This window comes from Lichenostomus cassidix, chromosome 2, assembly GCF_008360975.1.
Source record: "Lichenostomus cassidix isolate B80296 chromosome 2, HeHo_3.0, whole genome shotgun sequence".
Classification (NCBI taxonomy): Eukaryota; Metazoa; Chordata; class Aves; order Passeriformes; family Meliphagidae; genus Lichenostomus; species Lichenostomus cassidix.
The window spans coordinates 118,789,675-118,817,452 of NC_139482.1; the positions used below are offsets into that span (position 1 = coordinate 118,789,675).

The following is a 27,778-nucleotide window of genomic DNA, read 5'->3' on the forward strand; positions in this document are numbered from 1 at the left end:
CACTGCTCCAGCCATTGATACCATCTTGATTATAGGAGAACATAGGATTATTCCCTATGAGTCAGATATGGAGGGGCTGCAGATATGATCCAAATGTGTGCAAGCACATTAGTTACAGCTTCTTCATGTCACCAGTTTACAGACTACTTTTACTGATTATTTTTCACATAATACGAAATATTTGCTGATGATTTTTTTCAGTCTTACAACCATGGAGTTTATACAAACCACCCGTAGCATCAACAAAATCAATTGTTTTATTTCATGCACACTGATGGGGTTTTATACAAAGGAAAAAGATGACATTTTTAATTGCTATAATGGTAATCAACACAGAAACTGCAATACCAGGTCAGACCAAGGATCTCTGGAACCTCATGTCCTGCTTACCCCTCTCCATTTTGACTGTTTCTCCCTGACTGCTTCTGCTTCATCTCCTCACAAACTGTCCCTCACAACCATTTGACTTCTGCATTTTCTTTTCCCTTTGACACTCTTTCCTCAGAGAGGAACACCTTCCCCAACACCTTTGTGGGATCAATAAACTCAGTGCCTTCTCAAGGAAAAAGTGTAATGAATGGAGAAAATATGAAAATGCTATTTATACTCAAGTGTTATCTACCCACTTTTCCCAAAGATGGTGACAACATACATTACACTGCTCATGACATTTGGCTAGGGACTCTGAAAAGCATTATAAATCACAAGTGCTCCAAAATGGTGGACTTCATAATTGGATCTGTAACTAAATTGTGTAAGAATTCAAGTAGCTGGAGAATTTAGAAGAGGTTACACATTCAGGCCACAAGCCTGAATGTAGCACTGAATAGGAAACCAAGGCCTCAGACAGCCTCTGAGTAGGGCCAGCTGTAATTTACGTCATTGTTATAAACTGCAGCTACTAATAATATTCAACCACGCAATAAATTATCCATTTTTGACTGAACTACAAAGCCCCTTGTGTAGACTCTATCAGCACATATGAGAACAGTAAGTGCAAATCCTGTCAGCAGCATCCTCCTGACAGTCAGTCATGGGGAATATCTTGAAATGCTAATCTGTCCTTCAGCAATACAGCATGTAGGCCTAATTGACAACAAAAATTTGTTGCAGGAAGGCTGGGAAAAACCAATGATTGATACATGAATTTCCTACGCCGACAACACTCTTGCATTATCACAAATCAGTATTCTTCATTTTGCTTAACAGTTCCAGCTTCTGGTGTTAAGTAGTGGTGCAAAAATGTAAAGTTTACTTTCCCTTTTTTACTTCTTCTATCTTCTTTAAGTCCATTGGGGGCCAAAAAAAGAAATCAAAAGCACAGAGGGTTTACAATTTCTACACCAAATTAATGATTTTTGAATATCAGGACATAGAAAAACAGCACTAAAGGCCCAACCTTGCAAAGCCTCTCAGAACCCTTTTTTTCCAGCCCCATGAGAATTGTTGATACTACCCTGTGACCAACCACAGCCACATGGAGAGTGGGAACTGTTTCCCTGATCTTGCACCTTCCAGTGATGCCTCCTGCTAGAACAGCAGTGCTCCTGTTAAATGTCAGCAAAGTATTACCAGACATGCTACGGGCACAGCGGCCAAAGCGCGGCAGAGAAAGAGTGTGGAAAGAGAAATATAATCTTTTGCTGCAGGGGGAAGTGAGCAGGATGGAAAGGGGCTTCCCATGGCTTCATCTCCATACAGGGAATTCCACACTGAACAGGGAGCATTAAACTAGAAACTGGTCCCATCCTTATGAATATGGCTACCAGGGATCAAGCATATTTTATCTGAATTACAGTGGTATAAACGTCACGCTCATGAAATAATTATTAGCTCTGCTCAATTAAGAGTTTAGCATAGAGAAAAAAATTTAAATAAAATACAAGTACCCCCGAGAGAGATAATACAAAGAATATATACATCCAATTATGTAGTATTTTAGTGATGTGTGTAATTTAGACTTTAAACTCTGGGTATGTTTACAATTGCATAAGCAACATTATACTAAAATACATATTAATATTTTCAATTGGGCATCTTCCTAGTGATCATAAACTGTATTTATTTTTCTACATTTAACATACAGAATAAAGAAGGAAAAAAAAGGCCCTCAAAATATTTTCTGACAAATTTATGAGTGGGAAGCCTCAAGCTTTATTCAAAGCTCATTCCAGATTCTGAAAGCAAACCTTTGTGAAATCACATTAGTTTAACAGAAATTCGTAAGTCAGAGAAAGAGAAGCCAAAAGCAACAGTTTGAAGTCTCTTGCTACATTTTAACTTAGCAAGCCTTCTTGGTTTTCCATCCTCCCAACTCAAGCAATGTCAGCTCTCTCTGCATTTCTGACAGCAGGCTCTGAAGTGTTACTGATGGGCTTCACCTTCTCTTGGTTGTGTTTCAAACCCTACTTTCCTACAGGTGGGCAGTCAGGACCAGCTGAACCACTCAAAAGGCTCTCTTTGTATTCAAGCTCCATTCCAACTTCCTTAAGGAAACCTGCTACAAAAATATTTTCCCCTTCGTGCTCTCTGCAAGACCAAAATGCATTTTTGAATTAAAGAGCAAAACTTATCCTCTGCAGGAATTACAAAAAGATAAAGCATAATTTGAAAGAGAAAATATGTATTAACACACATTTAGCTTATTTTTCATAGGAGAAATATTTAAGGTTCTTCACAGAACAGGAAGAGCAAAAAAGAGATGCTGGTGAAACCCTGGACAGAGAAGCACCTCTGCTCTAAAAACCACCAAAGAGAAAGGTCAAGCAAAAAAAACCCCTGGAACAGGTAAATTCAAATTTATTATCCAATACTATTTAAAACAGACTTCTCAAATGCCCTATATATAATTCCTGCTCTTCATAATTTTCTGGAATTGCCATTGAAATGCCACACTTACCTGAAATCACATATACTTATTTGTACAATAGGTAAAAAATATAAACAAAGAGAATTGTTAAATGTGACACTAGAAAGCTCTACTCTGCATATTCAAAAAAAATCATGCAACAAGGTCCTTATAACAGTAACAGCAGCATCACTTGAAAATGAATGTAAATGCTATACAAAGTTTAAACATGCAATTTAATTTTACACTGGAACTATCTTGAAAGCAACTTGTCTTCTCCATATTTTGTATGTATTAGCCAACTATTTTTGTCTTGCCTCATTCATATTTCTACATTTACCCTGTGTGATCCTTCTGAATTGCTGTGCAAAAATAACATCCAAACAATCAAGAAAACAGCAGAAGTATCTAACTGTCCAAAGATAACAGTAGATACAGCATTAAAAATTAATGCTAACATATAATAGAAAGCATACTCAGCAAAAGGCCACATTTTAGCTGACCTTACAATTTTGAGTATTAGATTAACTAACATTTCAAATATTAGATGTAATAACATCTGTATATGACTATTGCTAAGTAATTATATTGACTGTGGTAATGGACAGGAGGTTTTTAACATGAACAGGGCTGTAGAGAAAGTGCCTTCAAATGTATCAACTTGAATAAAACACAGAAGAGAAAATACCCAAAAAATTGTATTTGGTAATGTGAGTAGATTTGGATCACTACACATGATGAAGTAAAGCAGTGAAGAACGTGCAAGTTATTTTGATGCTTGGTTAACCACAGGGAAAGCAGCTCTGCCTTGTAGCTGTATAATTCAAAGCACTAAGATCCATGGCTCACACGGAACTTGATATCCCCATGCACATTCTTACCCAGTTCCCATTGCCTCAGTACAAGTTGTTTTTATTCCCTGAAAGCAAGCAATTTTTCAAAACACCAGTGCCTAAGAAACAGCAACTATTTCAGCAATCAATTTTAAGACCAGCTTATCCCATCCCTGTGAATAAAGTTAGCTACTATTTTAGGGAAGTGATTATATAGTGATGTTGCTCTTTCATCACACAGCACACATCTGTCCAGAGCAAAGAAGCTCTTAGACTCTTGAATTCATATTTTCCCTCAGAAACTACAGATCAAGTCTTACAGGAAAAACTATGCAACATCTCAGGAAGGTTTTAGGAGGTAAAACAAGGGAGAATTATGCATCTGCACCAAACTAAAATTAGAAAAGCTGCCATATGGCTCTGTGAAGCCAGCAGCACGTTCTTATTCATTAGGAAGCATTCTGCTAACATAAAAACACAAGGCCTTCCTGTGCTCTCCAAATGTGTTTATCTTTTCAACATTAATGCATGATATATCATCAGGCTGCTGAAATCTCCTGCAGTGCATATTAAAAAAGCACAGCTGCACTTTTTCTCAGCACGTTTATTCACTGCTAGCACAGATTTGCCCACCTCCCTGTCACAGCCCTCTTGCCAGCCCAGCTCCCCTTTGCTTGGGAAGGGCTGCATTCCCACTGCACGCTTGCCTGCCCAACTCATCTCCCCACGTTCTGCTCCGCTCATCACACCCACATGGTTTAGCCTCGTATTTACTACTGCTGGTGGAAGCACACTTAAATGGTAAATGACCCTAGGGCTTAAGCTAAAAGCCCTTGGAAAGCTGTAAGCAAAATTACTCACTCAGGAGTAGCAGCACTTACAATGCTTCGATTTCTCTTCTCCAGGGCAAGCTGCTCTAACTGGAGCAGCTGCTCTCCTATCCCACACATCCCTGCCCCACCTTCCCATGGTAAAGAAGCATCACTAAGGCACTAACTCCGTGAAAAGCTTCACATTTTCACAAACCCATCAAATATAGGTAAACATGCATGGAGCTCTTCAAGCTTTGAGTGAAGTCTGCTCTTAGAAAATTCAGTAACAGTAGCCAACATATAAAATTTTCATGGACACTGAAAGGAAAACAAGCACTGAAAACCCATGAAGGATTTAGGAATAGCAACAAATGGAAGTAATAATACCTAAAATTAATACTAGTTTTGTCTCTTAATAATTTTGGCAATTCACCATCACTCTTTTCTTGTACAAGTCAGCATTTTTGTCACTCAATACAACTTCTGTAAGAAGTACTGCCTAAGAAATAATTGCCCACAGCTCAGTTAAACTGGAACAAGGACAAAAATAATGAAATACAACTTACCAAGAGTAATATTTAACTGCTGGACAGAAAGAAGCCTATTATCTCTGTATGTATTTTTTGCTAAATGCCTTTAATAAGCATTTTACTACCTTTTCTTTGGTTTCTTCCCCCCTCTCATTTTGCAGTCTTTGCTGTCACCAACATCTATGACCTCTTTTTCTTCTCATTATTACAAAACTCAATGGTCTGCTTCTTGGAAGTGAGGAAGAAGACAGGGGCAGCAGTGGAAATGGCCACTCCTTCCTTCCCTGGCCCCTGGATCCAGTTGTCTCTGAGCCCCATGAGCTGGGGTATTGCAGTGGGCACATGGCAACACTCAGAGCACCAAGGCAGAATCCCATCCATAAATGCATTTAAATAACTTCTCTGAAGATTGCTAACTCTTGGATACAACAGTGACAGCTAAAAGTGATGTTATTTACAGAAATAGCATTATTTTCAGAACTTTTAAACTACTATCCACAGATTTCTCTACTTAATGCAATATCAGGAGATTATTCTTACATGTTATTACCTCACAAGATCACTAGTCTCTGGTAAGTTAAGGACTGAGGACTGAAGTAAAACCCAGAATTAAAACCCTCTTGCTGCTGCTGCTCGAGTGAAGACTAAAATGTCCTATCTGGGCCCCCAAATCCTCAATGGCTTGATCCATCCCCAGCACACAATAAAAATACGAACCAAATCAAATATGTAGTAAATCAATATTTGGTGCTATTATTTCTAGTATTTTTATTTATCAGTAAAGATACAGAAGGACAACTGTACACTACCCTTTAAGTGAAATCTAAGCCAAGACAAAAAGGAACCCTGAATCCAGAAACTATTTCTCACCCCATGCCTCATTTACAACTTGTGATGATGTGTCAAACTTCCACATTGTGAGTGGAAAGCTGTTTTTCATTTCTGGAACATGGAATTAAGCTTCCACCATGACCATCACCTGTCAAATACCCAGACATGCTGCAACAATAACCGTTTCCACTAAGTTTTAAAAAAGGTGAAAAGGAATGTAACTGGGTATAGTTTTACTTCTGTGAAATTTTTAGATGGGTCCTAGATTACTAAAATATTTGAGTATGTTCAACATCAGCTTTTATATAAAATGAAAGGTTGTGCTTAACTTGCAAGCTGAAAAACTAAATGTACATATATATTCTTATATTTTAAAGATAGATATTCTGTCTTTTTTCCCCAAAAAGACCACCAACACTATCTTTCCAGTGTATACCGACTGATAAGAAAAATATCTAAATAAATTAATCAACAAAGGTGCCCTGCCCATGAAATATCCTTATCAAAAGGCCAAAATCTGGGATGATGCTGGGAATTCATAATTTTCACTGGTTTTAAAATGCCTTTTTAAATACGACGCTTTGAGTTTCTGGTTTTGCATTTACATTTCCTAAGGATGTCTAGTAACCAGTATAACCACAAATATCTTGATTGATTATAGTGTAATTTAGAGTATTAATACGTGCCTAAAATACAGTACTCAAACAATAAGGGAGTACACACATCAGATAAGGTACATTGGCTATCAGTGCCTTACCCCAAAATACCCTCAATTGAATCAGTCACTTATTATTCTGTGCTAGAATCAGATAAGCAGATTTAAATATATGTATCTGTAGCTGTATACACAAACACATCCAGGAAACAGTTTTGCATCCATTGCTATTTAGATAATTTCAAAACACTCACGTAAACTACTCAACTGTGCCTGATAACAAACGCCACACATCCATCAGCATTGACTTAAAATCTGTTACATTAATATGGCTGAATTTCAAAAGAAAGAGCCAAGCTAAGTGACCTCTGCACTGAAATATTAGATAGAAATATTTGGCATCACTCAGTTTAACAAAGTAATTATTTTCTTTGGTATGAACAGAATTAGGACAGAAAATTTTACTGTATTTTTTGGCATTTGCAATTTTATAAGTGTTAGATGTTTACTTAATGAGTAACATCATCTTATTTTGATAATTCATCTCTCAAAACAGTATTAATATGAATGTCTAAATGGTGGGAGCCCAATGTTCTTTAGCATTTTGGCTGAGCTAATGTTTTCAAAGACAAGAAACATGGCAGAATCTGATAATTTCATTCAAAACAGGGCTCCACCATGGTCTCAGAAATAATATATTGCTTTTACAAATGTTAACAGCCCTCCAATTGGTTCTTTGACATGTAAAAACACAGGCAAGATTTTGAAAATAAAGATGTAAGGGTTAACACTCTTTAGACTAAAATCTGTAGATGCAGTTGCCAAGCTAATTAAACTTATAGGTTTCCAAAACTTAGTCCAAAATAACATACTAGAAAGGACTATTAATCTAGCCAGACTCTTGAAGCCTTACTCTTCTGTACTCAACCAGCTGTTAAAAGGAAACAGATGACTCCCTTTCTTCGAATGCCACATCGCTGTGATTACAAAATATCTGTCTTATTTTAGGATGCTGATGATAAATCCTTGTGACACACCAGATCATCCACAACAACAGGCAAAGATCTTTTTGCTTTTATAAATTGCTATTGACAACTGCAAAGGTTTTCAAGAGACCTAATGTAGTCCACAAAAAAGAAATATGATGGATCATGGGTTCTCTATGAGCCCATGAAAAGAAGTTTCCATAATAAAGCATAGCCAAAATAGAGCACAGATAATTGAAGACAGCTAAGGAAGAACAGAAACAGGTTTAATTTAATGTGTCCATGTTAACATGGATTACAGGGCTCCTACTGCTTCTAATAGTCCAGATTATGGTAGATAAATATTTTACAAAAAAGCTCTAAATCATTAAGGACAAGTAAAGTTTTGTTCTGTAACAGCCCAGTATTCAGAAATAGAAGATTGGGCCCCAGTTCTTACTTGCCTAACCCACCTTCACAGGCCTAGCTGAACTTTCAAGGCAATTTAGAAACATAAACCTTCTTATTACTGAAAGGAAAGCAGAAAGAAAAACAAAACCTTAAAAGAAACTGGTTATTTCTGCATGTTAGTTATTTAAAGGGATTTTTAAATCCAAGTCCTTTACGAAACTCAGTTTAAAACTAATTTCATAAATTTCAACAGTGGCTACGTTCCTTTGGGTACATTATGAACACACCATGGCTGTTAGAAGGAAAGGTAATGATTATTAACATGCATTGTTTAAGATATTCTCTAAAATTAAAAGATCTTTTTTCATTACCCTAGAAAATCTTGGCTTATCTTCTTGCCAAGATTTACATCCAGACAAAGTCACTTTTAACCTCAATTGCATTAATTTGTTTTGTCAGATATTAATTAGCAGACATTTTAAAATGTCTGCTAACAGCAGATAGGTACAAATGGGCTCTGTTCAATAGACTGAACCATACTTAAAACTTAATTAATTAGGAGCTACTGTTTCTGTTTCTCTAATTCAGATTCATGAAGCAGGGATCAGCACCCAGTCTGAAATTAGTCAGTATGATCCATACACAGAAAAATGATTAAACACTAACGGTATAGTTTTCTCTATTTTCTCACTGAGCTTTATCAGTTCACTTCTGAGACAAAACTTTGAGCTGCTTTTAAAATTCCCTTAACCATGGGCAACTAGGAGCTCAGTGGAAAGGATGCTCCATGTTGTGCCAGTGGGTGCTGCCCAGCCAGCTCTGTAGTCTTGCTGCTCTTCCCAGCCCCAAACTCTTGACATGGCACAGGCTGGGAGTGAGGGGCCCCTGTTTGGCAATCGTCACCCTGAGTATGCAGAACAAATGTGGCTTTAAGTAGGAAATGTTGAAGATTACAGCCTGCCTCCAGCTGTGTCCCTCCTTGGCACGAAGGCCAGCAATGCAGGTCTGCAGCCAAGCCTGTGCATTACATCACAAGTAATAATCCAGAACCTTTTTCTGCAGTCTGCAATTTACTTATTTGCTTGCAAAAAGGAACATGGCTGCCTGCTCCTCAGTTTACATTTTACCCATTAGAGCACCAAAAGGTGAGACCTTTTACATAACAGCTGTTATTTCCACAGTATTATGCATTCACCTCAGCCTAAACATTTAAGGATACTGGGGTTTGAGCTAGGTTTCAAAATTCTAAGCCGTTTGTTGACCTGGGCCAGAGTTCTTATTAAATAAACCAACCAATTAATCCACCAAAAATCCCCACCAAAAACCACCCAAGAAACCATACCCCTTCCTTTGGAAAGCATTCAAGCTGTTGAGATAAAGGATATGTGCTCCTCGCCTCAGCATCAAAGAAAGAATGAATGGAAATGCCCATGACCATCATGTAGCCCAAGGAAAGGAACAGAATTCTTGCACCACAATTCTCAATGACCCTGAACAAGCCAATATCCTCCCTCAGTTATATTTAATAAAGGTTTTACAGACTGGCTTCTCTGCCTGTACCACTGATACAAAAAGTAAGGGGAAAAAAGCTTACTGGGCATATATTTATTTTGGATTGCCAATTGCAAACACATAATTATATTTTGAACATTAGGTACAATGGCCTGACAACCTGTATTACAATGTTCACTTAAAATCAGCACTTCTTGCAGATAAGACAGATGGTGGCTCAACTTTCAAGCTCAGTAGTAATCACAATAATCCTTGATTTTCATCAGCATAACACTTAATGATTCATTAGTAAGTTGTCACATTCCCTAAACTGTTGAGGATTTCATATTGCAGCAACTAAGAGTAAAAACAATATCAGAGGGATGCTAGTGAATGGAATAAAACTGTCACAGGTATGGTGTTGCTAGTTCTAAAATTATGGCTAAAGCTACACCAAAGGCAAGAGATAGTATGACTGGGGAAGAAGTGAAAAGCAAAACACAGGACAATTATTGAAAAGAAAACAGTAAAGGCTTAAAAATAAAGCCTTTTAAAATGGGGGAAAATTTGAAAATAGAAAGAAATCCATTCTACATAAAAACTCACTTTTGACAATTAGTGACAGGGAGCACTGCATCCAGAAAAGTCAACAGGCATATGAAGACACAACTAAAGACAGAAAAAAAACCCCAAACATTTAAGTATTTCCTTCAACCCAAGACGGTGAAAGGTTTTATTCAAAAGAAGCAAGACCGGAAGAATTTTATTTTATTGGCACAAAATATCTTTATATTTTTCCACCAAACACCAAAACAAACAAACCAAGAAAATTCTAAATGAGGGTTCCTCTGAGTTTTCTAATCTATCTTTAGAAATTATAACCTTGATATCTTCCTCTTATTTTTTTTAATTTCCAAGTATATTAAATGTTATATTTAAACACACTTCCGCTTCAGTGTTGAATATAGGCCCACACCTAATTTGTCTCTGGAAGACATCTCCCTCAGAAGGATCACGGGAATTGCAGATTATTCCAAGTCTTTCTAGGAAATTGTGCCTCAGGAGAAAAAGTACCAGTACAAGGCTATTATACTGGTACTTTTTCACCTGAGGCACAATTCATGCTCTTCATGGTCACATATGTCAAGATGACAAGGGACCATTCTAACTGTCTAGTCAGATGTCTGCAACACATCCCAAAATATTTCACCAACTCCTGCCTCATGACAAGAACTTCCACATAATATTTTGAAGAGCACTCAAACATCTTCGGGAGGGCTGACAGAACCTACCAATTGCTTCATTCAGTTGCTCCAGATTTCAGTTAACTTTCCATTAACAGCCTGCATGCCCTGTATGAGCTGGTCACAAATTCCAGCTCTTAGGCTGTATCCTGCCCTGGTGTGCTTGAGTCCTCTGTGGCAGGCACACGGTGGAGCTCCATTTCACTTTGTGCTAATGAGCAAAGCAAGGTGTAGGGACATGCATTTCTGCTCTGAGATCACTTAGGCCTCAGTGAAGCAAGAAAACACATGGCTGCTCCATCCGAAGGAGCATGTGGATATTTACTCAGGTAACATGGGGATATCTGAAGCATTTCTAGTTATGGAGTACCTACTTTATGGATTTACAATCTGTGGAGTTATCCACTTTAGCAGAACTTAAGTTTATGTACTTTTCTGTCTCCTCTGCCTGACATATGCTCTGATCTTGTGGAAGTTAGAGAGGGGAAGGAGGGTATGTCTGTGTTTAAGTTTGTAGTGAACATGTTAAGAGTACCCCTTGTCTTGTGCCAACACCCCAAAATGATGAAAGGAAAGAGAAGGCATGAATGTTTTGGCTCTCTAGTCGTTTGCCTGAGAGTGCTCACTATGAACTCAACAGTGTTCATGACAGAGCAAGCAACTGATCACTTGCCACGTCACCTTTCAATCTTCAGTCTGTGTTTTTTTCCCCCAGTTGCTCACTGTGGGTTTTCGTAAAAGAAACTGAAAGCTTAAGTAGTAATAGATGACTTATTGTTTTTCATATCCTTGGTGATTTCACATTCAAGGACCCACATTTCTAACTAACTGTCCATAAACAGAATCTTTTACAGCAATAAAAAAATGCATGGCTTAGAACAGATGCAATTATCTTGGTTCTAGTTTGAACACAGATGAGCCTTTGATCAATTCTTCTTCAATGTGCTGTGAATCCACCGGTTTTCAGGATTCAAATGTGGTATGAAAGGCATTGCACCCTATTGTGAGTAAATATTATATTATTGCTTTTAAAAAGAAGAGATAAAAGCTGTGTAATAAAAGCTAGATTCCTTAAAATAGATTATCTTTTTTTGACTGAAGTATCATCACTATTCACAGTGAATTAATTTGCTATTCCATAGATTTAGCTCCAGAGAGAGAGCCAAGGTAACATGTCTCCTTTATTTACTTGCTGTATGTGCTGCTGAGATTTTGACATTGCATTCACTAATCTAAAGCACATAGCAAGATCTGGTGTTCTACAGTCAGCATCTTTTACACTGCAAACCATACAGCAACAAGGGACTACAAACACAATCATTAAGATTCAAATCAGAAGACTCCAATTGCTCTTTAACACCTCAGCTCAGCATTTGTTTTTTAGCACCTAAACTTAGCCTTTGTTTCTGATCAGATACCTCTAAAGACAGAACAATGGGTGAGAAACACTAGGCCCAAAAGCTTAATTCATATTGTGGAGGGATGGATGTCAGTCTGTATTTCTGTATTTTATTTTCCCTTCAAATAAAAATGCTAAATGAATTTATGATGTTTATAGTTCATAAGAGATCATATGATAAGCTGCAAAAAAAAAAAACCCAAACAAACCTGTAAAGTTTTGATATTTAAAGTGCTCAGAGACACTTTAAATGCAGTCTGAGAACCATACATTTACCAAGGAGGCAGCCTCCAAAACCCAAAATTTCAGGAAGAGATGTCTCCATCTCTCTTATGCAAGACATTTTTACTACAATCCCAGGAGTACATAGACCATAATACGATCATTACATATTAAAGTAACTAAACCAAAACTTCAGTGAAGATATTCCTGAAAAGAACAAAGAGGGAACACTTGACACATACCCCCCCAAGAAGGTTGAATACAGGAGAAGCAACTCAGTCCTTTATAGCATTCCCCAGCATTGGTGTTATAGATCACAACCTCTTACACTGCAATCATCTTTGCAGCTATACAGTACAAAGTAAACAGCCACACTCTGCCAGTTTGAATTACTTTTTTTCTCTTGGTCATTTAGAAGTTATGAAAGAAAACAAATATCAAAGAAAAGCAAATATAAGTAGGACGCAAAACAAACAACTAAGTTTTCCTCTAGTACCCATCAATTATGACTGTTTCCACCTGAAAAGGACTAGTGCCTCAACTGCTAAGCATAACATTTAGTTTAACTTTGACCCATAACTCGAAGTCAAAGCTTAGATTTTCAGTCTAAAACTTTAAGCAAATCATCTCTGGCATTGAAGTCATCCTTCACTGACTAAATTGAAGCCCATGGTCAAGAGGAATGTGTTTTTAAGTGACAGCCATCACCTGACACCTTGCAATGCCCAACAACGCCAAGACAGCCGTGGACATTGGCCCATAGCTCAGTCATCGCTGGCACACTTGGACCTGTGCTGCAGTGGGGTCCCACCAAGGGCCCATGGGGAGACAGATCCTCTACAACAGGCCAACTCAAAAACACTGCTCAGGCTCACCACACAACTGCACAAATGCTAGTGTCAGGATCAGGGAGGAAATGGAAACTCATGGTCAGGAGGAGGGCAGGGATGGTGAAACCAGGGCTTTTCAACAGCTGCCTTATTTCCACAGGTTAGTCTGCAGCCTGCACACTTGATTATTTTTATGTTTCCTTGAAGCAAGAGAATCATAGAATCACAGACTGGCTTGGGTTGGAATAGAGCTTTAAAGATCACTTGTCTACCTCTTCTGCCATGGGCAGGGACACCCTCCACAAAACCAGGTTGCTCAAAGCCCCATCCTGTCTGGCTTTGAATACTTCCAAGGATGGTGTATCCACAACTTCTCTGGGCAACCTGCTCCGTTACCCTCACAATAAAGAACTTCTTCCTTATGTCCAATCTAAATCTATCCTCTTTCAGCTTAAAACCTCTGCCTCTTGTTCTGGCCCTACAAGCCCCAGCAAGAAGTCTCTCTGAGTTTAAGTCCCCTTTATTGATCAAAAGGCTGCAATAAGGTCTCCCCAGAGCCTTCACCACTCCATGCTGAATAATCCCTCTCTCTTAATAGTTTGATCCCAGTGTGGACACAGTTATATGTCATGAAGGTGTCTTCAGCTACTTTTTAAATAAGAAATATTAATTACATCACAACTGCTTCCACAGGAAACTCTTAGTACAGCTAAAATGCCTTAACTTCTGTGTAGATAAGGTCTAAGCCAAGTATTCTGCATCATAGACAACTCCAGTAAAATAAACAAATCTCAGGAAGTTTCCCATTTGATGGGTCTGATGGCCAATGACTACTTTTCATCAGACCCAGAAAAGAAACCAATGGTCTGTATTACCTAAAAACCAGTTTAAATTCTAGAGTGAATCAGTAGTTCTCTGGAGTCATGCAAGTAGTAAAGTCAACATAAACTGGGTATTTAGCCAGAAAGCTTTACGATGTACAGAGGAAGATCAAAGACACTTTTAGTGCATCACTCTCAGCTGTAGGCAGACAAGACAGCAAAGCAAATTCAGTAATAGATTTTTTTTGTGTAAATGCTTTGCATAAAAACCTTGACTTCAAGCACAAATTCCTGTGACACTTAATTCAGTCTTAAAATCCTATCAAACTGAAAATACATTATATACAAATAATTATAGCCATGCAGAATTCCTTCAAAAAGAAAAATATTTTAAAATAGGCATAAAATTTGAATATCCCATCTCAAATATGATTAATATAAAATATAATTACAGTGAAATTGACCCAGTAAAATATTTGCAAAACAAAAACCAACAAACAAAAAAACAAGTCTGCATATGCTCTCTTGCTTCAATATCCTGATTTTGAAAGATAATTACGCACATAATTTTAAACCTTTAAGTAGTTCCACTGACTTAACAGGGATTACTCATCTGCTTAAAGTTAGACAGTTGCTTAAACACCTTGTGAAATATGAATCTAAATTCAGATCTGATAAATTCAAAGTAGCAGCAGCCAAAGCAACACCTCATTACAGCTTTAAGACCATGCTGTTTTCTTTTAGGAAGAGATTTTACTTGCATACTGGTGCTGGAGGCAACAATAGACTATCTGCTGGAGTGCCCCTGTGATTACACAGTACTGCTACAGGGAAGCAAAAACTGGTTTTGTTATCAAATGTGAAACCAGAAAAAGAAGATAAAAACGATTAACAACAAGCCTTCTTTTAAAGTTCATACAGGTTCTACGCATGTCTGTCTTCATCAAGCACTTCTCCTTCTCCCAATACTATTTTGCTTTCACGTGGTGATTCACTCTGTCCAAGGTCTCTCTTTTAAGGCTATTCCAAAAACAAGATCCATCAACTCAGAAGTGTACATTAACAGCCAGACTAATAATTGCTACCCCAATATCCTTTCCCTGAACCACTGAAAAGCTGATCTACAGAACACAAAACCTCTTCAGAAACCGGTGACACACAAAAACTGGACTCTGCCGGAAAATGGAAGTGACATAAAATCATGTTTGAGGATACTTTACCACAGTAGATTACATCCCACTGTATATGAATCTAAATAAGACAGGTGGATGCCATCTTAAAAAAAGACTAGAGACAACAGAAAGGCTTGGAGAGCAGAAGGAGAGAAATAAGAGATGGAGACCTGGAGTTTAATAAAAGGAACTCAGGGGACTTGAAAAAAAAACAAACCCTGTCTTGTACTTATGTCAGGACACATTCCTCAGCACTCCAACCAAAGAGGTCAGAGGAGACTTAGCTGGAGAAACTGCTGAAGTAGCTTAAGGTGATCTTCAGTATCCTCTGTACCTCCTGTATTGCTGATATTCACATAGGAGGCTAAAACCGCAACTAGGTAATGAAGAAAAAGAAGTTTCAAAGCCTGAAGCAGGAGATCTGAAAACAGTGAAATGTGGCAAATAGTCTGCTTTAAAAGACAAGTTATTTACTTGCTGAGACTGGGGCCAGCATGACAGATGAAAGGAGCTTCAAACTAAGGGCAAGGGCTTAATTTTTATAACATGCTTTATACCCAAAAGAAGAAGGAAAAAACCCCCAAAAACAAACAAACAAATCCCAAAACAAAACATAAAACCAAACCAAACAAAAAACAAAACAAAAAAACCAAAACCACAACAAAAAAACTCCACAACCTCCCCCCTCCAAAAAATCCCCCAAACAAACAAACAAACAAAAAAACCCAAAAAACAAAACAAACAACCAGCAGAACAGAGACAAAGCAATTTTTTAAAAAAGTGAGAAAAAACCCACTACAATAATGAGGGGAGTCAGGCTGGTAACAAGAGTGAAGGAAAAGGACTGCTGTTGGAATAAAATCAAATGAGATTGATGTGATGGAGTTAAACTGATTGTCAGCTAAGGAAGAAGAAAATTCACATTCATTTGCTGTCAGAATTTTGCTCTCTTCAGATATGAGAAAACATTTTCAGCAGTTCTTATACAACAGAAATTAATGCCTTAAGTGCTGAAGATTCTTCTTAAAATAAGATAGGATTCTAAAATCAATCAGACACTATTTTACTAAGCATATTTCTTAAGTACAATCAAACGGCTGTCTGGCATATAAAGGAACGTTTATTCCCAATGGTCTTCACGCTTGCCTAACACAACTTTTTTAATTGTGCACGTGCAAATCAGAACTTACTTGTACACATCTGTGTACATTACGAACACATCTGTAACATATATGACCATTACTCTTTCCAAGAAAATTAACATAGACTGCACACAACAGGAGAGCTTATACTTTCATGACCATGTAACACAACCATAAAAATCACCGTTCCAAATTACTTTTACGCTATAAATAAAAAACTGAATGTTTTCTGAAGTGCTTGAAACACAAGTCTCAAATCCCCAGTGGAAATATCCACTTAAGATTTACATGAATAGAACTTCTGTTTCATCTTCATGCTAAAGTCACAATTTTTCATCTCCTCTGGACATTCAAAAAATCTCTATCCAATCATTGTAAGATAATGTGATAAAAGTCCTCAGTAGAAAATTAAGCTTTTGTAAAGTAACTTGTCATCACTTTCCCAAGTACTAAAACAATTTCAAAATCCAGATTAAAACTGCATGCAATCGTTACATGTTCCAAATATCTTTAATTCTTTTAATGAATTCAGCTTTACACATACATTTGTAACTTGCCTTCAAATTGTAATAAACTGAATTTCTAACATACCACAACTTAGGAATCTTTGAAGTATATACTGTGAGAAATGATATAAAGATAACAGATAAAGTATTCCAAGTATATATTTGCATATAAAATAGATCAGGATAACATTATACTAAATTATATAGTATTATTAAAGCAAAAGATCTATTAATTTTTTCAGCTACCAGCCCAGCTAGCTTGGCATGGGAAACAAATATCAATCTGCATTTCATCCTTCCTTGTTCCCATTTCTAGAATCTAGAATAAAGTTTCCTTGACAAATCTCAGTAGCAGCCATAAAACTTGTTGCTTTCAGTGCTGTTAGGAGGTATTTATAACTGTGCTGTATTTATATGACTGTGCTGTAAGTAATTAGACCTGAATGTGCAGTTTAATTTTTTAGTATTTATTTCAAAGAAACATCCTCTTTGCTAAAACTATCAAATAATAAAACTGTAAATTAAGTTCTCACTGATTTAATCTAATCTGCCTTGGAAGAAATGCAGAGCAGACCTGCTGTGTGACCACTGAGACATCTTAATTTGTCCCTGTCAGTGTAGAATCACCAAGGAGTTGCAGGATGTTCATTTAGTTTTTTCCTACAAGTATTCTGCATAACATTAAAAATCAACAAAACAACTGTAATAAAATACTATTATTAACCTGAGTCTCATGGTACTTCGTGCAAGTATAGCATTATTTTAATGACTTTTATTTTAGAAATAGGTAATGCAAGATTTTTACTGTTGTCAAGGTGTTCTAACAGGTCTTGACAGTGGAAAAGCAATCAGAAATATTTGGAACAACCTAAAAGTTAATGGATTTTAATGATGAGCATGTGTAAGTGCAGGATTCCCAATGTGAGGTGATAAACTACGTACAAAACATGAGAGAGCAATAGTAATAGCCTCACTAGGTCTTCAACCTGTTTGCATTGTTTATGTCAGGTTTTTTTGTGGCACTTAACAAAAATACAGGTAAACTGTACTGTTTGTGCAATTTGGACATTTATTGTAAATTTTTGTTAATGAAATGCCTATTCCAAAATAATATTGCATTTCAGAGCATGCTGTCATTTGAATTTTTCTAAAAAGGAAAAGCCTTTTAAATTTGCTATTACAACGAACAGAAGTAGCTTCTATGCAGGAATAGGTATCAAACCTTCAATCAGTTTAAAGGAATAATTTCAAATATTCTGATCTTTATGTCTAGACCCTGAGATGCTATTAATGACCACCTTGAAGCTCCCAGTGTTTTGCAGTGCCCCTCAGAGAGACTTAAAGTCAGCCTGTACCAGCTGTGAGTTTTATGCGAACACCCAGTTACCGGAACATCTAATTGTCCTCAAATGAAGAACCTTGTGTAACAAATCAACATCAAAAAGAGCAATTTAGTGTCTTTATTGCTCAAGGGTTGCAAACTACTTCTACTTGTTGAAATAAACAGTGCTCACAGCAGTTTAGTCTGTCTTTAGAATTGTATATTCAGTTGTTTCTGCAGTAAGACTTTATGACCTTAAAAAACTAACTGCACATTCAGCTTTGGCACAATTCTGGCCCATGGTGATTTCAACAGTCTACATGTAACCTGGTCTGATGAGTGTGAGTATTTTGTAACAATATGAAAACTATTCTTGTAATATTGGTCCCAAACAATAAAACCCTGGACTTGACAAAGTTACCATGAGTTAGAGGCAGACTTTCACACCAGATTTTCTAGAACTGCTGTCAGAATTACCAAAGTGGACTAGCAGATTTTCCTTTGTGCGCCCACTTCCCAGGAAAACACCATTTTTTTGTCCTTTTCATTTTCTCAGGTAAAGATAAGGAGGATGTGTTGCTTGGTGACAGGAAAAAAAAAAAATTAACAATCCATTTGAGAAAAGGATGAAGAAAATAAGGGGAAAAGAATATCTCAAAAGCCAGCAAGGTGCAAAACAATGATGGACACTGTGTCAGGTTAACAAGTATACTTCTAATGTGGGGCACGGCAACATCACTAGAATATCCACTTTAAAAATCATAGCAACCTAACAGCAAAAAAAGAGAACAGGCTGAGAAACAGGAACACTCCGTAAGATTAACCAGTTAGAGCCACTTTTGGAGGCAGCTGGCATAATTTGACTCTTTTCACTTTCCATTTAGCTTTGAACAGACCAATGTCTAAAAGTGTAGACCTACTCATATACTTGTTTTAGGAAAAAATATGTATCTAAATTATGAAACATGCAACCTCCACTTTTATAATTTTGCACAAACAGTATGTAAAAGGAAGAATTATTCTCCCACAGAAATCACATAATAGTGAAAAAGTGAAAGATGTTTAAAGTGTTTGAAAATCAAAGGAATCATTCTAAACACAGTTTAAAAAGAAATATAAATCTTCTATGTTAAAAGAAAAATGATATGCACCTACTTTAAGAATTTCAATCTGCCCCAAACACCTGCAGTGTGCCTGCCTAGACAGACCTGTGCCACAAAATCCACTTCCAAAAATTAGAAGTTTCAAAAAGATTTAGGTTTTCTCTTTGAATGGGAAATATATCAAAAGAAAAGAAATACAAAACTAATCTTCTAGACAAAGAACAGGAAGAAAACTGTCATGTTCTGTGGTTTACATTTATAACAGGACCCTATCTAAAGATTAGAATAGTTTCAAATCTATTGTAGTTGAGGATATGATGTCATCATTTAAAGGACGCAGATAATTTAGTCCACAATATCTATTCATACCAACAAAAGAAAGCAAAACGGGTATGCAGAACACTTACATACCTCAATCTCCTGGACTATTTCTCTTTTGCATGGATTCATCATCCATGTAAGAGTATGTGTTTTTTTTTCCCCAAAGCAATCTGCTACTTTAACTTTTGTGAAAGCACAAGTAATTTCAATTCCATTATATACCCACATCAGACTGATCAATTTTCTCTCTCTCTCTCTAAGCAAGTCTCAGTGAATCTTATTTTAAAAATACTGAACATTATACTTAACACACTCTATTCACATGACTTTCATTACTGATTAATGAAAAACATGGGAATTTACTAAAGAAAAGCTGAAGAGACTACCAGGTTAGACAAAAAATAAAATAACAATCAACACAAAATATTCAAAGTCAATTAATTAGTCTTCTTACCTTGTTCTTTTATCTGACGAATTTGCTTCACAGTTTCTTTCAAGATTGCACATTTGTCAGGTTTAAAGTTAAAGTTGTCAATATCATTAAAATTTGCAAAAATCAGCTCTGCAAGTTCTTCTATATATTTATTCTCTTGCTCACGATTGCGTTTCTCAGTGCTTCTTTTTGGGCTGAAAGAAGAGTTTATAAAGATGTTGTCTTTAATGTGAGTTTACTTGCCTTCTGGCCAGCTCAAAGATGATTTCAAAAGGTTTCACAGTAGTTTAACAAAAACAGAGAGTGAACTGCCCCCTCTCACTATCAAAATTTAACTTACAAGTTTCTCAAGCAGAAAGGTTTCCTCTGGAACAAGGAAAGGAGCATTAGAAAAGACGTTACTTATTTTTTTTTCCAGCAGGCATGTTTTTGTTTCAAAAGAGGCTTGGGATTAGAAATTGAAAACACACGATTATTTTGGGGGGGTGGGGTGGGATTTGAATATTTACAAGTATCCCTCCCACATGACATTGAGAATCCAAAGAGTATTATATAGTGATTGTGTATGAGAAAATAAAACAGCTCAAATAGTTAAACCGAGGAATCCATACTCCCTACCTCCTTGTGAATTTATGACAGTCTTAAGAAAAGATAATAAATGAGTGGTTATGCTTTAAAATGTATTTGTGTTGGTAACACAACTGCTGTAAAGCTGGAAAATATTTTTCAAGACCTAGATTATAATGTACAACAGAAGTAGGAAAAAAAAATCAGATTGCCAAAATGAGCAACTAAAGACTTCTTGCACTGAATTGCCAAAAAAGATTTTTACATCTCTCCTAAACTGTCACCAAAATTCTGCATTTTGACACAACACTGGATTCAAAATAAACTAATAAATAATAAATAATAAATAAATAAATAAATAAATAAATAATTATAAAAGAGAATAGTCCTCATCCCCATCCCAAACCCTCAACAACACAGAATTACTGCAATAAAGTAGTTTGGCACTGACTTCTCTTTGCAAGAATGTTGTTTGTCATCTTCTAACTGAAAAACAGATGCACATGTAACATTTTTTGAACTCATTCTCTCTCAATATTTCCAGAAGTAAGTGGTCTAACCTGGGTCCAACCTGATCCGGATCCTTGCGCTTTCTTGACTCTGCTCTGGATGGGTCAGAGGTATTTTCTCCCATCCCACTCATCTTGAACACATATCAGCAACTAAAAGGAAGAAAGTGCAAGAAAACATTATGGTGGGAAAGTCTTGAGTTCTCTGTTCACATTTCCAAGTTTCTGATTCCATGCTCAACTCAAATTTTACTTGGCAAATCTATCATGTGAAATAGAGTTTGTTTGAAAGGCACCAATAAAAACACATTGTTTATGACCCCATGAAATACTATACAAAACTCCTTCAGAAGAAAATTTGTGGTGGGCAAGTGAAGTGTTATCATCTCTTTGATTGCAACCAGTTATGTAAGAACAGATAAGTACCTTTTGTGCCTGGGTTGCTGAATTTTCATGGCAAATTTGCAAGGTTGAATGAGGAAAGACAAAGGAAAAGCCATAGTGCCACACAACAAGAAAAACAGAACAGAATTGAAATACACGAAATAAAACATGTGTCCCCAGCTACATGAAAAGGTAGCACATGCAGCTTTAGTTAAAAATCAGAAGATAATGCCTGCAAAAGTACATGTACCAAATTGTAAATACAGAACATCTGTCAGCACTAGAGATCACTGAGGAGCTGATAAATATTTTGTACATATAATCTATCTCATAAGGAGAATAACTTGTCAAGCTAACGCAGTAAAACAATGTAAGTTTATAATTTGTGCAATAAACAGCCTGTGGAAATCCTGCCCTGCTTCTGGCTGTCGGTTTCCCTATGCCCTGTAGAAGCACATGAAACTCACCTGCCCCAGACTGCATTTCCCTCAACAAGTACCAATATTCTGGAGGCAAAAATCACCATTACAAAGGACATAGGAAGATGATGTAAATGATCAAAAATTCATGCAAGACAGGGCAGTCCCAGCTCAACATCTGCCTAGTTGCTGCCATTTTGTGAGGATAATGGCAGACAGATGTTGCTAGACATGTCAGAGAGCTCCTGTATTGTTTGGGATTAGCAGAAAAATAAACATGAGGGCCATGAAGGAGGTGAGTGTATCTAGGAGGTGATTCATACCATACTAAAATAAGAGCTGGAGCCTGTAATTGTATGACCACTTCATTTTGGCATAAGATGGAAATCAGGTAACAGAGTTCACCACCTTCTTCAAGACCTTGGTTTCTGTAACACCAGTTTCCTTGCCACTGCTGGCCTGGTCAGCCATGCACTGAACCTAATGAGAGAACTGCTGGGAGTTAAAGACACAGCAGTCTCCCTCTATTTTTCTTTTTGACATTTTTTTTAAATCTAGCAACCAGCCTATGTGTGGGTAATCAGACATTCACACTGTAAATCTCAGTTTTCCCAATGAGCCGACCGAGTGAAGATATTGCAGATATTGGCAGAAACAGCCAAAGACTAAGGTCCAAGCAGCTAACACTGAGAAAGGCTAATAATTGAAACCTGAGCAAGCAAATGGAGAGTTCCAGCCATCTCAGATTCAGAACTGACCATCACCTAACATTTCCCTAAATTAAAAGTAAAAAAAAAATAAAAAAAAATTAAAATAATTCCTTTTTCCTGAAAATATTTTTCTCACACAATATTCTCAGCTGGGAGGGACCCACAAGGATTATTGAGTCCAACTCTTAAGTGAATGGCATGTACAGGGATCAAACCCACAACCTTGATGTTGTTAACACCATACTCTGACCAACTGATCTGATCTCAGTGTTATTTTAACCATTGAGCAGAGAGTGGAGTAATTTTCCTTTTTCCAGATACTGGTCACATTCTATGAAAAAGACTGTATCATGCCTGTAACATATAGCTTGCATCTGGTCTTCAGCATAAATGGTATCAAATTATATTTGAAAAATATCTGGATTCTCTTTTTCTCTACTGAGTCTACACATGCATATGTATACCTACATGTACATACATGCTGCCATTATTTTGAGAAGAACCCACTGTAAGCAGAACAAGGCGGCCGTGGTTCTGTGGCAGGGCAGACACAACTCCCAAAGGGCAGATGCACCATCACAACCTCCATCATTCTGTGCTTGCTGCAGAACTCCCAGTGACCTCATCAGGGCACTCGCAGAGCCACACCTTGGCCAACCGCACTGCAGAGCACAAAACATCTACCGCAGTCTCCTGTGTGGTCTGTGACACTGGCTGTTCTTCACAACTGTCTGTCTTCACTGATTCCTAGCCCCAGCAGACATACACAGCCAAATTTATCCAAGTATTGGAGTAGAACTATACACTTGTAGATGACCAGCTAAGCACTTTCTTGAAAATATTCGATTTCACAAGAATCACAAATAAGAGCTCCAAGGAAGAACAAGATACTATTAAGGAAACTGACAATATTTAAAGAGAAGCTGTGTTTGTCAGAGGAGAGCTGGAACTGTCCTTGCGGCTCTCTTTCAATGACTAAATTTTTCACTGACCAAGGTGAGAAAAAATCATCAGCATGATGAAAGCTGTACATTCCCAAGATCTGATCTCTGATCAAGACTCAGATGGTAACCTAAAGTTCAGAAGAACAATTAGGCTGGGGAATCCCTTAATTTCTTATGCTTTCCAAGTACTTCTTGAGAAATGTAAGTCAGCTAGCTATTTTTCTTGAGAAAAGCAAGCACAACAATTCACGAAATCCTGTCAAACCTTCAGCTGTCATCTTCTCACTCCCCTCCCCTCCCAAGTAGTAAGAAGGTAAGCATTTAGGGTGGACACCACCCTCCAACTCCCTCTCCAAGAAAGTATACAGAAACTGTTACTGACAGCTTTCCCACCTACTCGGTCAGACCTACTTCAAAGAGAGGTTTTATTTTTGTTGGCACTGAAGTTCCACCAGTAGTTCCACCACTGCATAAACCAATTCTTCTTGCATTCACACTGATTCTAAAGCAATCCCACCAAGTTTGTGGTATCAGCCTTTAGAGGACGCATTAAAACTCATCTCCCACCATAAACTCTAAACTTAATTCTTCTGTATTAAAGTGAACAAAAGTGGTATCTACACCTCCTTTTCTCCTCATTAAACACAGTAAATGGTTCTAAACAATGTATGTACTTATTTTATTTTGTTTGCACTTACAGGCTATTACATCTTTTTCTCAGAAGCATTATCCGTTTATTCTTAGAATGAGTTACCCATTTCTTTTTCACTCATCATAAATTATTTCTGGAAATATACCACCTACTACCATGTTTGCTTTCTGTTCTACCTTATGTCTTATTAAAAATCGTGCTCTATACCACAAAGATCTATATAGGCCACCTTTGTGTTGTAGGTGACTGTGCTCCACAGCAGAATGCAAAATCTAGAGTTAAGTGTCTTGGAAAGTGGAGAGCTGGATGGATGATATTGAAGCAATCTAAAAAATCTCAAAGGCTAAAATGAAAGTCACTCATCTGTATCCAGCACACAGTACCAAAAAAAAAAAAAAGTGCCACCAAACCCTGTCTCCCTAGGGATTTAGGGGCTGACTGGGATAGTTAAAAGTTCTGGTATTCTTTTGGAATTCAGAAACTAAAATCCATGCCCAAGTTAGGAGAAATGAGGAGGGATCAACTTTGAGGTGGTGTGGATAGACCCTTCTGTAATACTATCTACTGACTAAAACAGCCAGAAACTGGGCAACGGAAATAGTTTCCTCTACAGAGAGGGCTCCCAGGCCTGTATTTCCCACCATGCACGACAGCCTCCTGGCTATCTGCCTGCCAAAACTGGATGTTTATGAAGCAAAGAGGACAAGGCTGATTAACTCTTGCAGTGCAGTAGCAGACTTTAGGGGTGCAGTCTATACCGCTAAACTCAACAGTAAGTAGTTCAAACACTGTCTTAAGACACAAGGGTTGAGGTTTAACTCCCTTAGGCCGAGGAGGGTGGCAAAGCTCCATCTCCCATTTCTCAGCAATGACTCTAAAGATTCAAAGAGGTGAGCACTCTCCCAGCTTCTTCATGTCTTTTAAAAAGAAATCAGCTGTTTCACATATTTTTCCATGAGCTAATTCACAATCAAGACCAATGCATACGACTAGATGAAGAACTCTAGAGGGTTTAGGTACCTCTACAAATTTAATGTGGCAGAAGCAAGGAACTGAACCCACATTTTTCAGAAGAAAGTATTTCTGGGCACATATAGTACCAAGGAGCAGGTCCCTAGGAAATTTCCAAGCAAGAAATGGAAAATGTCATGAATTTTCACTGAATTAATAGCTGAATTTTAGACACAAAAATAAACATCTGTTAGTCAGAAGTAGCTAAATTGCTTATAATGCTTTTTATAGTTTCTGCCTTAACTCCATACATATTAATTTATCTATATCAAAATGTCTTGGTTATTATTACCAACAGTTTTATACTACACACATATTCATAACATTATATCATTCAATATTTTAACAACATAACTTAGGAACTTCTAAAGCTGTTCTAGATATTCCTATATTCCTGAACCACTCATATAACTTCTCAGATCAGAAAATAAAAGTCCCACATTGGAAGCATGAATTTTTCCAGGAAACATGACAATTCAAAACTAAAGACACTATGCGTAGAATGACAAGGCAGCGACTCAAAGTTTTACTCCAGTAAACTTCCCCTTAAGGGAACTACCTTAGGTTAGAAAGCAGCATTCATCCTGCTCCTCTGATCTTTTGATACATCTCTTCAGGAATTTTTAGAAAGAAAGATAAAGAAATTAAACAGTTCTATCCATTCAATACTTTAGAAGTAATGGAAACGTAATATCAGCTCTACCGTATGTGTTCTGATACAAAAATCAAGAAAATGTTGGTAAGGGTTGTTTAGCAAGGCATAGAAAAAGGATTAACTAAATTGGGAATTAGTAAAAACAAAATTAGCAATAATCACTGCTTTGAGAAGAGGGAGATAAAAACCTGCTTGATAATGAAAATGTTATCATGATAGCATCATGATATGTCAAATACTGAACTAAATCAATTACTTTCAGAAAAATTGTCTTGAATTTGAATGCACATCTTGCAGAATGAATTGTCATGCAAGACCAGGCACTCCTTTTTTCATTGTGTGAGTTGTTTGCGAGCTGTATTGCACTCCAAAATACGAACATAATATCCCACTGAGGAATTGGTATTTTGCCTTCAGTGGTGGTACCAGATTTTTCTACTCCATATATATTATGTTTTTTTTTTGAAGTGTCCTACCCCAACAAAACACCAAAACTACAACAATAACTAACAACTTCTAATGCTGACTAAGATGCTACTCAAGCTTCAATTCCACTGGGCATAAATGAGCAATAGAACAATGGAAAGATAAATACACTCATGGTAGCATTTTCCTACAAGGAAGGAGATAATTAGAGAATCAGAATTATTATTACTAAAAATATCTAAAGAACTAATTTTACTCTCCAACTGATGACCCATATCAACAGGACATCTCAGGTAACATAATACTTTTTTCCTATTTATATTTAAGACCAGAAGTGCATTTTCCTTCTCTTTCCATTTCATTACCAAGGCAAAAGCATCCAAAATACTTTTAAAAAGCACTGGCTAATTATTCCAATTGCTAAATGTAAATCACAAACACTGAAAAACTAAATTAAAAAACTTTAGGCTAGCACATATTAGTAATTGCATTCATTGACACCTAACCAGCTTCTACCAGATCTTGGGAGACTGAAACAATAGAGCCTGAAATATGCTTAAATTCCTTTTTCTCTTTTTTTTCTTTTCTTTTTTTTTTGTTTTGTTCTTGTTGTTATCAGTAATAAAACAATAGTCTCTGCTCTTGTCGTGACGGCACATCCTCCTTTACATCCTCCACCAGCAACTGCTAAAGTTGGAGTACACAGAGAGACTTAACCTAATTATAAAGTAATAGTAAACATCCATCTTTCAAATGGGAAAGAAAAACAGAGGCCCCATGAAGTGGGAGACAGGAAAAAATCCAGCACAAATCACCTGTGTGAATTTCTACATCTCTTCAACTCCTCAAATGTCATGAAGGAACGTGGCATGCAGAGTAAGCCTTCCAACACTGATCCTCAGCACCAGTGAATTCAGTTAATCATCCAGAGTCAATGTAGAAGAAGATAATGTGCATTTTATCTCTTATCAGAGCAGGCCATCTTCCAAACAAGGCCTGTTAAACTGTCAGATTTATTATAAGCCTAACAAATGCAGTTAAAGAATAAATGAGGATTACACCTTCAAAGCTGCTATTTCAACCTGAAAAGTAGCAAACAAAAGGTAAAGTACCATATAATGGACTATCAGGTAGCAATACCATACTACAACCCCTCCAGCCCACCAACACATACAACTAGTGTACATACAACTGATACATATCAAAGTGATTTACTAAAGTCAATGTTTTATTGTGTAACAAACATAAAAAATACTGCTTATTGACCAAAAATACTCCAAGTCAGTGAAAAGTTTGGCAAAAAATTTTCTCTTACAGCTAATTTGAAAAAAAAGCAGCTTATAGTTCTGTGGTTAATTGTTTACTCAAACATACAGCCATTATAGTTCATCCTTTTTTCCTGTGAAGTTGCCATGACTAGAAAGCTTTCTATCTCAGTTTCAAAATTACAAATGTACTGTGTAACGTTAATTCTGGTAGAAGCCAGAGGAAAGTTGGAAGTCGCATGCAAATTCTGATCCTTCACGCTTTTTTCCTGCTTATGAACTCTTTTTTCACCAGCTTCATTTCAGAATTGGAAAATATTTAGTATTGATGCACACTGCAATCTTC

At 37.0% G+C, this 27,778-nt stretch overlaps 1 protein-coding gene across 5 annotated transcripts in view; it reads right to left on the bottom strand.

The window, feature by feature from the left end:
• Positions 1–27,778, bottom strand: part of NCOA2 (nuclear receptor coactivator 2) — a 188,765-nt gene that overhangs the window by 54,670 nt on the left and 106,317 nt on the right. For all 5 annotated transcript variants that reach the window (XM_085053012.1, XM_085053010.1, XM_085053013.1 and 2 more), the window contains 2 exons: positions 21,018–21,119; positions 19,912–20,084 (listed from right to left, as the gene is read on the bottom strand). In XM_085053012.1, coding sequence (XP_084909138.1) covers positions 19,912–20,084; positions 21,018–21,100 — 256 coding nt within the window. In that variant the 5' untranslated portion in view covers positions 21,101–21,119. The remainder of the gene's footprint in view (positions 1–19,911; positions 20,085–21,017; positions 21,120–27,778) is intronic.